The 14,103-nt window shown below is 38.0% G+C and overlaps 1 protein-coding gene across 7 annotated transcripts in view; it reads left to right on the plus strand.

Annotated features, from left to right (window-relative positions):
• PHACTR2 (phosphatase and actin regulator 2) overlaps window positions 1-14,103 on the plus strand; it is a 206,707-nt gene that overhangs the window by 137,656 nt on the left and 54,948 nt on the right. For 5 of the 7 annotated variants that reach the window (XM_072826162.1, XM_072826138.1, XM_072826153.1 and 2 more), the window contains exons 3-4: window positions 3,311-3,391; window positions 8,352-8,510. In XM_072826162.1, coding sequence (XP_072682263.1) covers window positions 8,393-8,510 — 118 coding nt within the window. In that variant the 5' untranslated portion in view covers window positions 3,311-3,391; window positions 8,352-8,392. Of the gene's footprint in view, window positions 1-3,310; window positions 3,392-7,983; window positions 8,511-14,103 lie in introns of all 7 variants that reach the window. The other 2 variants (XM_072826171.1, XM_072826181.1) reach the window with 2 other exon arrangements.

The following is a 14,103-nucleotide window of genomic DNA, read 5'->3' on the forward strand; positions in this document are numbered from 1 at the left end:
ATGAGCTATTTACTCAACTGGTAACAATACTTTTCATGGAGAGACCTAGCTACTGCCTCCAGTGATCTGTGCCCTGCGAAGTCTCTTCCCCAGCAGTGTTTGTGAGGCAGACATCCTGACATCATTGCTGCTGTTGCACTGATTAGGGTGAACTTCAGAGTCAAAGAGCAGCTGGCTGGATGCTCGACCTCAGATTCGGAGGCTTCAATAACCCGCTTTGCTCTCAGGGAACACAGAGCTAACTCATGCTGTTCACCTGTCACAAATGACTTACTTTACTCTAGAGCTGTAGGGACCCTGGATGGGCTGGATTAACATGCTAAAGTTACAAGGAGTATGGTTCCGACTCCTTAGGAGGAATACATTCCTAAGACTGACGGTGACAGATATCCAGAGGAGGCTGTCCAGCCTCTGAATGTTTTCAAGCAGGTGAACACATCTCCGGAATGTTCCTGAAATGACTCCTGCTTTGTGCGGCCCTGTTGGACGAGAATGACCTCTCAGACTCATTCCAATGCAGAGCACTTCCAAGCCTGTGAAACAGTGTCCAGTGAATGTGCTCTGCAAACATACAGACACTATGTAAACATGAGGCAAATATTTTAAAAGATGAAGAGTGTGATACTTGTTCTTCTGGGAGAGCTGTGGTTGAAACTTTGTGCCTTAGCAACATACTTTCCCTGCACAGTCCCTGCACTTTGTTCCCTTTGGCTCCATACACAGTTATCTGTTGTATGTGTTAAAAACATGCTCAGCCAAAGACCAAACAAATCGCCAGGGCCTTTTCCTATCAGGGCCCATGTATAAGAGGTAGAGCAAAGAACAAAGCTGTGGGTTTTGATTCCTGGCAGAAAGCCAGGCTGCTGCTTCAAAGCTCCAGAATTTTACAAGGAAGAAAGAGGAGGGATTTTTCAACTGAGATTAAGTTAGAATTAAAGCAACAGAAAGCTTGAAACTAAAACTGAAGCGTTCTCTGGGATCCATACTAGAAAGACAGAAACAAAAATGGGATATGTTCTGGGCTCTCAGAGTATTTTTTTAGTGCAAGAGTGAAAACTTTTAAAGATGCCAAGGCAGAAATTACAGAATGGCCTTGATTAATGAATGATACAGGATCATACAGCATTGGAGCTGGATGAGGTATCTTTCAGCAATCCTTGAATCCAGTGGTCAGGGTTCCTCTGAACCACCTGCACAGTGTTAGTGCCCCATAGTGTCATCAGGGGTGTTGTTTGGCTCCTTGTGCTGACAGGAGGTGAGTTCTCTTCTCTTTGACAGAAGCTTGAACAAATCGAAGCTCTCCTGTAGTAAACAGCTCTTGTTTTAACCTAAAAAGACAGCTCCGTCTGGCCCCCCACACCCAGTTAATTTTGTTCATTGAACTCACCAGCAATTAGGGACCCCTGGGTGGCTCAGTGGTTGAGCATCTGCCTTTGGCTCAGGCCTTGATCCTGGGTCCTGCATTTAAGTTCCGTATCAGGTTCCCCGTGGGAGCCTCCTTCTCCCTCTGCCTGTGTCTCTTCCTCTCTCTGTGTCTCTCATGAATAAATAAATAAAAATCTTAAAAAAAAAAAAAAAAGAACTCACTGGCATTTAAATGAGCTGTTGTTACATGCTTCTGGAGGGAGGGTGGAGTGAGGGGTGGGTTGCAAACTAAAGGAAGAGGGGGAGGTTCCGTGTATGTGTCCATTTGAATCCATGAGGTGTTCATTATCATTCTTTTGACCATTTGTTCATTCACTCATTCATTTGTTCATTTTCTGATTTGTTTACTTTCTGATTCTATCCAAAAACATGTTGACGAAACCGAGAACAACGGGCACAGATGCTAGAAATAACATACAAATGAAGTCAGGTCTCTAAGCAGAAGGAAACAGATTTCATCCATGAATTGTCATATGAAATCTGTGTTAATATCAAATGTTACTCTGACCTTTCTGGCAACCAGGATAAAAGGGAAATACACAATTACTGGTTATCAAAAAAGGAAAAAAAAAATTTCAATTTCTTCAAGAGAGACTAAGTTTTGGCACTCTGGGGCTCATGTCATTACTAAAGACTTTCAAGTGCTTCATACAAAACTGTCAGCCCAGGACACACCCCCTTCTCGCTTCTGTGTCTTCAGAGTGTCCCTGACAGATCACCAGGAGCACCCTCAAAAAACACATCCTTAGTGTTATTATGAGTCCTGTTTCTATGTGTCAGGGCAGGGCTTGGGGTAATGGAGTTTAGTTTTGGTCTTGAAATGATGTTCATGTGACTCTAGGATTTGCAAATTCTGAGGCCCAGAATAGGAATTTTCGGGAAAATCAGAATCCAGTTCTGCTGTGGCTACCCAGTCTCCACCAATGTACCTTTCCTTCTCCCTAAAGAGCCCTAGGCCCTTTCTGTGGCCCCTTTTTGCTGTGTCAAGGTGCTTTTTCAAACAGGTCATCTAGAAGGAAGAGAGTTCTCTAGAACACACTTCGGACAATATTGGCTCAGATAATTAGTAGATTATATTAATTTTATACAGCATCTTGGCCCCTCGAAGTGGGGAGTGGAGTTAGCCATGCAGGGTTGCAGAATGTTATATACACATAAGGTGAATACTGTCAAAATCTTACCCTTGGTTCCTAAGACCCGTTCTGAAGTTGTAACAGGAATTTAAATTCTTCCAGAACAAGGAAGAGACAGTGTTGAGATTCCCATCGCTTGACGTGCCTGCGAAAACATGACTTGACTCCATTGTCCTGACTTGGGATTTGTCAGGGGATATACCAGAACATGCTAGACCTTTTGAGTATGGCAAGGAAAAGAGTTACAGAGATCTGACGTGTTGGACTTTTGTGATAGATGGTGTGAGAAAACACTGCAAAAGTAGTTCTTTTTCTCTGGGATTCAAAGGAGTTACCTGAATATTTACTGAATGTTTGTTTGGTTTTAATGTAAGCATAATGTATTCTTTGTATATGTTGCATATTCATGGAAGCCTCTGTTTTAGAATGCCTAAAGAAAAGGAATATTTCAAAATGAGAAGTAGCCTGTGTGCTCTATAACTGATGTGAAATAATGTATCTGGATTCTTGGCCAGACATCATCATTTGAAGGACCAGGCACAGTGGCTGGGTTTCAGAGCACGGGCTACAGTCCTTTGCTCTTGTCCTAATTAATTATATTGACTTCAACCACATGTTTTGGTAGACTCCAGAAAAACTGGAGTTTGAGCCCTCAGATGAGCAGAATAAATGTGCTCATTCTACTTGGAATGTTTTTCATAATTATTTTAAGCAATGACTTGATTCTTACTTATGCTTATTCTTTTTAAAAGTATTAGAAAGGAAGATATCCACAAGACAAAGTAGAGAGGAGCTGATAAGAAGGGGCGTTCTTAAGGAGTTGCCTGATCAAGGTGAGGAAATTAATCATACATTTAAAATAACCTGATCCTTTATTCTTTGGTCTTTCTTTCATTTTCTTTTGAAATTTAAGATGATCATGGTCTTGGGGAGATAAAGAAGTGAGTATGGCACTCTGGGAATCTTGCTTTAATTCCAAATGCCTTTTTGGGCTGCAGAAAATCTAAGGTATTCTAGAAAAGAAATTCAATGACCTTTTTGGCGAATCCTTCACCATATGTCACTAACCCTAAAGCTCTACAAAGGTATGTGGGCTGAAGATACAGATAAGATACAAATTCTTACATGACTTCTCTTCTGTTCTTGAGCTTCATTCCTTCTATACAAGTTAACTCTGTTGTTTGAGTAGATGCAGAGCTATTGCGTCCTGCCTTATGGTTTCCTACACCTACCAGTAAAAGCAAAGGGAGGGAAAAGAAGTAGTAAATGTATCTTTTGTTCTTTATACTCTATAATACAATCAAATGTACAATCAATAAGGCACGAATGAACAAATTAAATTAATCTGCTTTATGCATTCTCTCATGTAATTTTCCTAGTATTGCTCTCTTTTCATTTCTTTGAATCTAATTGTCTTTCACCTTTTCACTAACAATTATTATATCCAAATATTTTTTTTGCCCTACCCCTAATTATCTTTCCCTTTCTTCTCTATCCTCCCAAGGTAGAATCTTGCTCAAAAAGACAAGGCTTAGGGCAGCCCGGGTGGCTCAGCGGTTTAGTGCCGCCTTCAGCCCAGGGTGTGATCCTGGAGACCCAGGTTCAAGTCCCACGTCGGGCTCCCTGCATGGAGCCTGCTTCTCCCTCTGCCTGTGTCTCTGCCTCTCTCTCTCTCTCTCTCTCTCTCCTCTCTGTGTATTCTCATGAATAAATAAATAAAATCTTAAAAAAAATAAAAAAGACAGGGCTTAGATAGAAACCCAAATAGACCCCCAGGAAGAAGACACCAAGATTGGTTATTTCTCCAAATAAGCAATACCAAATAAATTTCATCATTCCCACTACTCTTAAAACTAAAGGAAATTTTTGTTGCAAAATTGTTGATTTACCTCATGCCTTCCCTTCCCCCACCCCTGGACATTAGCTGGGATAAAGTACTGTTATTATACTTTTATGGGAATAAATAAAGTGCTATTAATTTAGAATTAAAATCACAGAATTCTTTTCCTGGTAAATGTTCCTTGCAAAGAACATCTTTTGGAATTCACTATTTATAAATCCATGTGACACACTTTTTCCAACATCTGAATAATTCCAGAGTGGAGCTAGGAAATGCTTCACTATTTCACTCCTACTTCAAAGAATATTGGGAAGTCTAGAGTGAATAATGCCCTTGAGCCCTCATAATTTAGGCATTTTGTTTCAATCTCTGCTCATTATACTTTAATCATTCTGTTTTATGAATGAACTTTATGTTTTCTCTGATTTTCTATTATCACGAAGCTATTTATTTCCTATCTGGGACTTCTAAAAATAAAAAACACATCCCTAATTTTTTGTTTGTTGAAAGTGGGCTTGCAGTATCCAAATTTGTCTCCCCTCTAATTTCTCCAGGGGTAGGAGAGAAATTACAGATCCACTGAGCGATTACCTTTCTGGGGTGGGCTAATGTGATTGTTTGGTGTCATTTATTTGGAAATTTTTTAAAGAAAGAAAAAATGGGAAAATGATTGAAACTGTTAATGAGTATGAAAGACAGATATAAAGACTCCCTTTGTTCTGATTAAAAATCATACCTAGAAAAGAGTTGACTTTTTCTAAAAACAAGTGACATTGGTCAAATTAAAGAAATGGTTAGTATTGATTGGCTTTTGTACTGCCTCATCTGTTAAACTATGCACTTGATGGTTTACAATTTCCTATACTTATTTCCCAGAAATCTGACACTAGTTGACCTTTTTGTCACTTCTGCAGACTGAATATTAAACGTTTTAAAACATCAAAGAACAAAACAAATTTTCGCCTAAACATAATGTAATCGGTTTAATGCTTGGGAAGTCATAAATTGCTGAATTTTACTTTCTGCCTTTTTTATGGTCCCTATACGAAACCAAAAAAAAAATGACCTAATCCTTGAAAGTTCCTGGTGATGCCGATTGTAAATTGAGTCTTTCCCCTTTTCAGCCAAGGACGGAGAAAATAGTTTTCTGTCATTTTTCCAAAAACAATTATGTTGAAAATTTCAGTCTGCTTTCAGCCCTAGCCAGAGACTGGAAGCTGCTGTGCTTGGTGACAACCTCCTGTCTTCTGCCAGTGAAGAGTCATTTTTTTCCTTGATCTTCTTGACCTTGCATGAGCTCTTAACAGTTATTGTCAATTATGCCCTTTAATCGGGGAGCTGGATCGACTCTTTGAATCCCTCCAGCTACCCTGGGTTTGACCTCATGCCATACCACCCCATACCCTCACTCCCAGCTATTATTATTATTCCTTTTTAGATGATCTTTTTTACACTAACATCTAACTTCCATCTCAAAGTTCAACAATTGGTCTTCTCTCCTGAGAATTCCTAGGTCTAGTCCAAGTTCATTCCTTATTTTCTGGCTCTTTCCTTCCATCCTTTCTCTAAGCTTTAGCATGAGGGCATGGAGATATTGCTTCCTGCTGTGCAGCCTCCTTTTTCTCTCCCCCCATGGCGTACTTTTTAACCTTCTGATGAGTGAATTGCTCACTGTTTGGTCACACATAACTTTCTACTCATCTCTGTTTCTCTGTTAACTATATCCCAGAGACACTTGTTTGACCAAAGAGAGGGAAGGCCCCCAAACACTCTCCTGCTACTTGTCTCACCACTGATGTCTGTGGGTGCTTTCTCTCTCATTCACTTGAAGTTTACAACCTTTCCTGAGTTGGCTTTTTCCTTTGCACACGAGTGCTCCTATCACTTATAACCATGGCATCTTTCTCAGCTCTCCTTTGCTGGCATGTTTGCGTGCATTCTAATGACTTACATACACTATATCAAAGATTCAACTTGTTTTCACTCTACAATAGTACACAAAACTAGAAAACTTTTTCAGTGTACACACACAAATCAATTATTAATAACTTCAGTTCTCTGCTTTATTCTTGAATTTATATTTATCACATCTAGGTCTCCTTTTTCTACCATTGTTTTCATACGTGCTAGCTTTATTTCAGACCTCAAAGTAAGTATCTTTCCACATTGTTGACTCTGAATATTACGTGAAAATCCAATTTCTTGTTGCACCATGACAATGTAATTTTCTCTCTGGCTTTTTTTGTTCTAGATTTTAAAATCAGTTATTTAACCTAATAATAAAGAATTTTAGCATAATAAGAGTTAAAATATAATTAAGTTTTCATTAACATGACTTTAACATATTTTTGTTGAAATACTAAAGCCAAAGTAATCAAAGATAAATTTATATTTGAGTTACCTAAAAATTAAGAGTTTTGTATAAAGAGATGGTTTTCTGTTTTATTTGGGATTTTCCATTCTTACATTAGTTTTTAGTTTTCCTGTGTCTAATATCTGGATGTTAATGTTACATTGTGTCTCCTCTCCCTTGTTTTTAATAGTGAATTCCTTGGAATCTAATAATAAGAATCAAGAATCTTTTAGTTTCCCTTTGGCTTGACCTATACTCCTTGAAAAGTATTACCCTAATTTTATTGAAATAGTTAAGATTTATTTACAATGGCATTGCCTTCAATTATCATCTATTTTACTTTTTTATACAGGAATCAGACTGTAGGTACTTGGAAGTTATGTGGTTTAGCAACGATTGCTTTTTCATTTTGAACATGACATAATTCCATGATATGTATTTTTATTATTAAAATGTCATGCCTATTTTTATGAAGAAGGCCAATGGATTTTATTGTTGAGCCAAACCAGTTCAATTATACTTAATGAAAATTTGAGAGATGATCTCTGTTTTATTTATAATCATTGCCAAAGTAAGATTAATCAAAGACTGCATAAAAATAACTCTAAGCATGCATTTCTTCAAGTTTGCAAAGTCAATACTCTTTTTTTTTTTTTTTTTTTTACTGGTGGTAGCAAAGCCTCTTAAAATGTTCTAAATATGATCTAGGGTTCATCTTTTCAAGCATCACTGAATTAAGAGTTTATGCAAAATGTCATTCACATTAGAAACTTCTAGAAATTATGAAAGTTCAGGGATTAATTAATATTAGGTATTTCTGGTTTAGATAACATATTAGAAATTTTATTTTCAGTTGTGATTTTTTAAAAGTTCCTCTGTAATTACTTTTTTCCACATTTTCTTTCCCTAATGTTTTTAAATTATCATTAGTCCACACTAAAGGCTTTTGGTCAGTTATTTGTAACAATTACCTGAGTACATTTTAATATCTCCACCAATAAGAAAATGAAAATAAAATTAGCCTCGCTACCATCTTTCCCTGAATACAGAGTGGCAATTTTATTCCTATGTAAAGTTAACATATCACAGATGCAATCATCTGAGAGCGGTGGTTGTGTATTTTCATATTCGCCTCTAATCATTTTTATGTGTAATTACATTTCGTGTTATTTGTGTATTTATATTCACTTTTTGTTTTCAGTGCTTGTTAAAATGTTTATTCCATTTTTCAGATTTCTCCTATTACCATTCAGTTTGTGAATGACAAAGAAACTCCAAAGTACTGATTTCAACAAAGCCTCAGCACAAGAAGAGAAGGGCTCTGTTGCCCCGGGATATTGTATAATTAGGATAATAACTTCTACTGTCCTGAAAGGGCATGTGGACATCCCCTCCATTGCTGCTTTCCCCCAAGACTAAGGATTTTCTAGCTCTTTCATTTGAATGAATTATTTAGTAAAACATGGTGAAACTATGCAGGATGTATTTGGTTCCCAGGGTGTGAAACATGAACCCAAACCCTACAGTCCTAGTAACTGGAAAACTGGGTTTTAAGAAAGCCATCAAATTAGACATCTAGGTGTTTCTTTCCCCATTTTAGATGGAGATGTAACAGTTAACTTTGAAAATTCAAACGGGCACATGATACCCATCGGAGAGGAATCTACCCGAGAGGAAAATGTAGTAAAATCTGAAGAAGGTAATGGCTCTGTAGCTGAAAAAGCACCACCTCTGGAAGAAAAGGCAGAAGATAAGAAAGGTAAAATCAAGAGAAACTCCATCTTCTTTTACTTCAATACAGCTCAACGTTGAGAATCAGGTCTTAGTGTCCAAGTAGTGACTCTTAAGACCAGTTAGAGAGCAGGTTTGCAAATACAAAGAAGAGAGAAATTTCAACGAGTGAAGAGAAATAGGATGGTTTTCTCAGCCAGATGCATCCATTTTGTAAGCACATAATTTAATTTTTTATTTAAAAGCATTAGTTAACATTATTAATCAGAAGGGATAGCCTCTTCAATCATTAGAGATATCTGGGAATATTATCCTTTCTTCGGGAGTTTTCCTTCAGTATTTAGTCTTATTTTTAGAAAAAAATGCCATCAGTCTGAATATTTCTTTCTCCTAGTTAAAACTGACCTGTGTGAGCATGTCAATATGGAGGAATGGAAGAATATCAAAACCAAGATGACTCTTTCAGCCCAGCATTGTCCCTCCAAAAGTGGGAGCTTGGCTGATGGCATCCATACACTCAATATTATAGGTTCTAGTCCAGGTTCTAGACATTTTTGAGAAAGACCCAAGACTGTAGTTCCCAGAGATGCTGGGGACTTTGGTTGTTATATTGACCACAGTCTCAGCTTCATGATTTGTCTGTGCAACTGGAAATTTCACAATATGCCAGGGGCAATTATACCATTCCTGAAGGCTTCTTTAAAGACCTTGGTTTCTAGAGTGAATATACTATAGTCAATTAGGGCACCAGCAAAATCTGTGTCTATCAAGGATCCCTCAAAACATTTCACAAGTTCCTCATCACTGCCTGATTGATTACCTCTCCCTGCGACTGCTATCATGTGCAGGCCGTGTACTTAATGCAAACCTGAACTGAAACTCCTACAAAGTACGGATTTGTTGGGAGATTCTAAATGATTCCATGCAGCATAGAAATGAATCCTCAGGAAACAGACTATTTCCTGTTCTATAATGTCTCCTTCTGAGTTGGATGGCAAAAATTTCTCAGACCTAGCTTAGGTCCTGTAGGCATTTTGAGAATTCTTAGAAACTGCTGAAAGCATTCTCTTCCTCTGTTCTTGATCCAAATCCTCTAAAGACAAAGAAAACGAAAGAGCATTTGACAGACGTTGTAACTTAAAATCATCTTCTCTTGAAGTCCATAGCTTTTTATTTGCATATAAATTAGCCTGTAAAAACTTTGGAAGCCTCTATGAACAATCTGTTATTATTTTGCTTTATTTATTCAATATTAAGAATAGTATTCATGGGGCTTTACTTAGTCCTGTTCTATTGAAAGACTCTGGTTAAATTTACAAATACTGATTACAAGAAGTTAACTAATGTTTTAAATGATCATATTCCTGGAACATAAAGAGAAAATAGACCTAAACAAATTTCAGTGGTATTAATTTGAAAGTATTCATGCAAGTAGTGATTTTTTTTTTTAAGTCCAACTGTCCTGTCTCACCGAACTGTTAAATTTCAAAGCCATCTGTGGTTTGTCCCTGGTATGGCTTTTTCACATTCAAGAATCACACCCTTCATTATGTAATAGAGCCATCATTGGTGCTTACCTGGTCTATGTGGGATGTCAGTCAGTGGACTGGCCAAACTTCAAAGGAAATGTTTCCTTATCAACTTAATAAAAAGTTGTTGATAGTTTTATATTAATTAAACCAGCAGGTCTTAGTGTTCTAAAAAGATGGCAGACCTCATAGTCATAGGTCCATGGATACATGAGAAGTGTTTTTGTTTAATTTACTTAGAATTAGTACGTTCAGTTCTTTTTGGTCAAACGAGATCTAAGATAGCATCTTGCTTGGCTGGTCTGTACAGAAAGAGATGGAATGCTGGACATGCTGTCATACCACCAGTAAGGCAACAAGGCCTCCCCCTCACTGTGTGGATGGCGCGCCTGCCAGAGCCACACTGAGAGTGAGGGAAGGCATTTGGTATGGAAAGCCATTTCCTGAGAATAAAAAGAATGTCACTCATAATTCACATTACATTGTATTTTGTTAAGTAAAAAATGCCTCATAAACAAAGATAACCATTTATTTCTCTGGAAAGACATTGTTTAATTCCAAAAAAACAACCCAAGATTCACTTTTACTTCTGGTCCTTTCATGGTCTCACTAGCATGCAAATCCACAATTCCATATTCTTAATTCATCCTTTAGGTGTTCTTAATTCCCTTTGTGGGGGGTGAAATGATCCCTTTCCTTTCACATTAAGCCAATTTATCCAAGAATGCTATTTCATCTATTAGTTGATCATATTTGCAAAACCATATTAATGCCTTTAAATTCCCAAATGCTTGTATACCTTTTTAAGATAATATATCAGTATTTTAATAATTGCCACATCAGTGTCAATGAAAACAAAACAAGTGACAAATGCCCTATACACTGTATTGTGTGTAGGTTCCACCAAGGACCCTTAGGTTTTTCTGGGGCTCCAGATGGCATTGGAATCCAGAGTTGGTACAGTGATCTTGGACTTCCTATACCTAACACTGGAGACTTTTCCCTTAAAACCTTCAGGGCTTTTAGTCTCCCATTATTCTTTCTCAGTAAGTGCCTTTAAATATACAAGAAAAACTGACCTGCAATTTGCTATACATATATTGGTGTTAAATATAAGAAATCTGAGAATTATTTGGTATCAGATCTATTGAGGTATTATAGAGAGCTTTCAAGGAAGTAACAAGTGACTTACTTACATTTGTTCCACAAATAATAATGAAGATCTAACATGGTAAGGCTTTGCTGGGGCCAGGAAAGGAGTGGCAAGTCAAAAATAGTCTTTGGCTTCCAGCAGATCCTAGGCTATAGGAGACCAACATGCAAACTGGCAATCGCCATACAAGATACAAAGTACTCTGGAATGCCTGAGGACATGCAGCCAGAGAAGCTTGCAATGGGGATCAAATTTAGTTCTTAGAAGCAGATATTTCCAAACTGAGATCTGAAGGAGACAAGGAGGTAGTCAGGTGAAGGAAAGGAATTGGGGCAGAGGTGCTTTCTTGGCAAAGGGAGGGTCATGTGCTATTCTCAGGTTTGTTCCTGAGTGTTGACCTGAACACTCCATATGATGGAAGGAGCCATAGTACAATAAATAGCTATCCTCCAGACACATTGTTTTAGAACATAGTATCTGTATCAACGCAGAGCGAATAGGCACCCCTTCCTTTACCACGTCTGGAAAAGATAATACTCATACACCATTAGTTTATGTCATGTCATCAGGTCATATGGTAATAATAAAAAATATAATGACTTCATTAATTACCTCTCAGATACAAGCAGAGAGTTTTTTTTCTACTAACGTGGTGGTAATAACTATAAGCCAGTCATATTCATTGAATAAACCTCATGTTTAAAGCATTTTGTTTAATGGGTTATGACATTTTAGACAAACGGAATTCATAGTTTAGTCAGAAGAGCATACTGTTTGCATACAGGGACACACACACCCCTTAGTGTTCTCCACAGAGTATATACATAAATACTGGCTATATAGCAAACATGCACACAGCATTGGTAGAGTTCATAGAGGACAGAGGTATGGATGGTGCTTGTCCACAAATGCCAAGAGCTTGCATGCAGCATGTTCAATTTTAACCTAGTTGGGATTGTCACTCCCAACTGTCATAGAGTGAACATCTCCTCCCTCCCAAACCCAGAAACTGTATTCTTTGGGGTGCAGTTTTAGAGTTTGAAACCTTAGAAAAAAGAAAGATCTCAGTGATAGGCCTTAGAGGACAGGCTAAGACCTGCAAAGGTTTGTAGCATGAAAGAGAATTGAGATCGCCAGTGCTGCAGATGAATCTGATGGGCTCTCACTATGGAGAGTATCATCAGGCTTGATCTCTGTGCATTATGCAACTGTCTAATCTTACAGAGTCACATCAAAAAGTATTTAAAGGGTAGGCCCATGCCCTATGTCAAAAGACATGGCAAGTCAACATAGATTTATATATTTTATGTTAAAATGAAGTGATTTATGGGTGGCATCAACTTGTATTGTTCTCAACTCTAACTGACGTTGGTGACTAAGTGGCCTTCTGGTTCAGACCAGTTAGGTTAGGAGAGTCACTACTTAGTTAAAAAGACACACTATATGAATAGAAAGGCACACATACAAAGTAGCCTCTGGAAAATATTGAACAAGTAGCTCAGACCATAAATACCAGTAAGTTCAGGGGCAGGAGGGGACTATGGTAGGTTTCATGGCTGAGGGAAGATAAAAGAAAAGCTTTATTGATTACCTATTATAACTTGAATCATTCTTATGGTAGTTATCTACATGGACTGAGGGAAAGTAGTGAATGACAGTCTCACTTTACACTCACTAGAATGAGAAATGAAACAAAAGAAATAATAATAAAATGCAATGCATTCTGATATTAAAACCTTTCTGGTCATTCGATAATGGAAGGATATATTCAGTAAAGTTTTACTTATTAGTCTTGTCTTAACACTGTCTTATGGGTTTTTTGTTTGTTTGTTTGTTTTATTGTGCTTCATTTTTCAAGAAATACTGCTTAGCTCTTTGGACCAGAACTGTGTTTTAATTTATTTTAATTTTGATCAGCCACCATTAGAAACAATACAGATGCGAGGACATGAATAAACATTCAGAGCCTTCACTTTCCATAATGAGAGACTCAGACTGTTTCTCCTCCAGTTAGGCAAAATCTTGTGAGAGGCTTCTGTCCTTAGGTACGACTTTTTTTTTTTTTTTCTTTTTAATGAATTTCAACCCTTGTCTTTCCAACGTTGTTACTTGTGTTTACAGCAAAAACAAATTTGATATTTTGGGGGATTCTGCATCCTCTGTACCTGTAGTTGTGACACTATTTGAAAAGGACAGAGGAAGTTACTGGAAAGCAGGAAGCTGCCCTTTTGCGCTGCGAGAGCTCAAGAAAATTTTAATAGTTAAAAAAAATACTTTATTCATCAGTACATTATGCTTCCTAGAAAAAATGCTACAGAGTCTTCTTTAGCATAGAAAATGATTGATTTTTGACCATAATTTGAGACAAAGCTCAAATCACTTTCTGGTTGGTGGGGCTTGAGTTCTCCTGAGAGAAAGGCCCTGCACAGAGGACATGAAGGTCAAGGAATCTAGGCACTGCCTTGCTGTCAGTTTTCATGGCATTATGTCCAGTGCACTGATCTGCCACTCTCAGTGCCCTTCAGTTCTGTTCAGTTTTTTTTTATTTTTTAAGATTTTATTTATTTATTCATGAGAGGCACAGAGAGAGAGAGGCAGAGACACAGGCAGAGGGAGAAGCAGGCTCCATGCAGGGAGCCTGACGTGGGACTCAATCCTGGGTCTCCAGGATCAGGCCCTGGGCTGAAAGCAGCACTAAACCGCTGAGCCACCCGGGCTGCCCAGTTCTGTTCAGTTTAAGTTTAGCACTCACACCCATATCCTCATTCAGGAGCCACCAATTCATGGCCAGTGTTGGCCCCTGACCATGGACATCGACACTCATCCTGAACATAACTTCATCAGAAACTTATGCTACCCTGTTTTATCACAGGAATGATTAATGTACCCAGTCAGTGCACCCCAGTTTGGCTTTCAGCCTTTGCACCTTTGATCCTCTT

This window comes from Canis lupus, chromosome 1 (assembly GCF_048164855.1).
Source record: "Canis lupus baileyi chromosome 1, mCanLup2.hap1, whole genome shotgun sequence".
Classification (NCBI taxonomy): domain Eukaryota; kingdom Metazoa; phylum Chordata; class Mammalia; order Carnivora; family Canidae; genus Canis; species Canis lupus.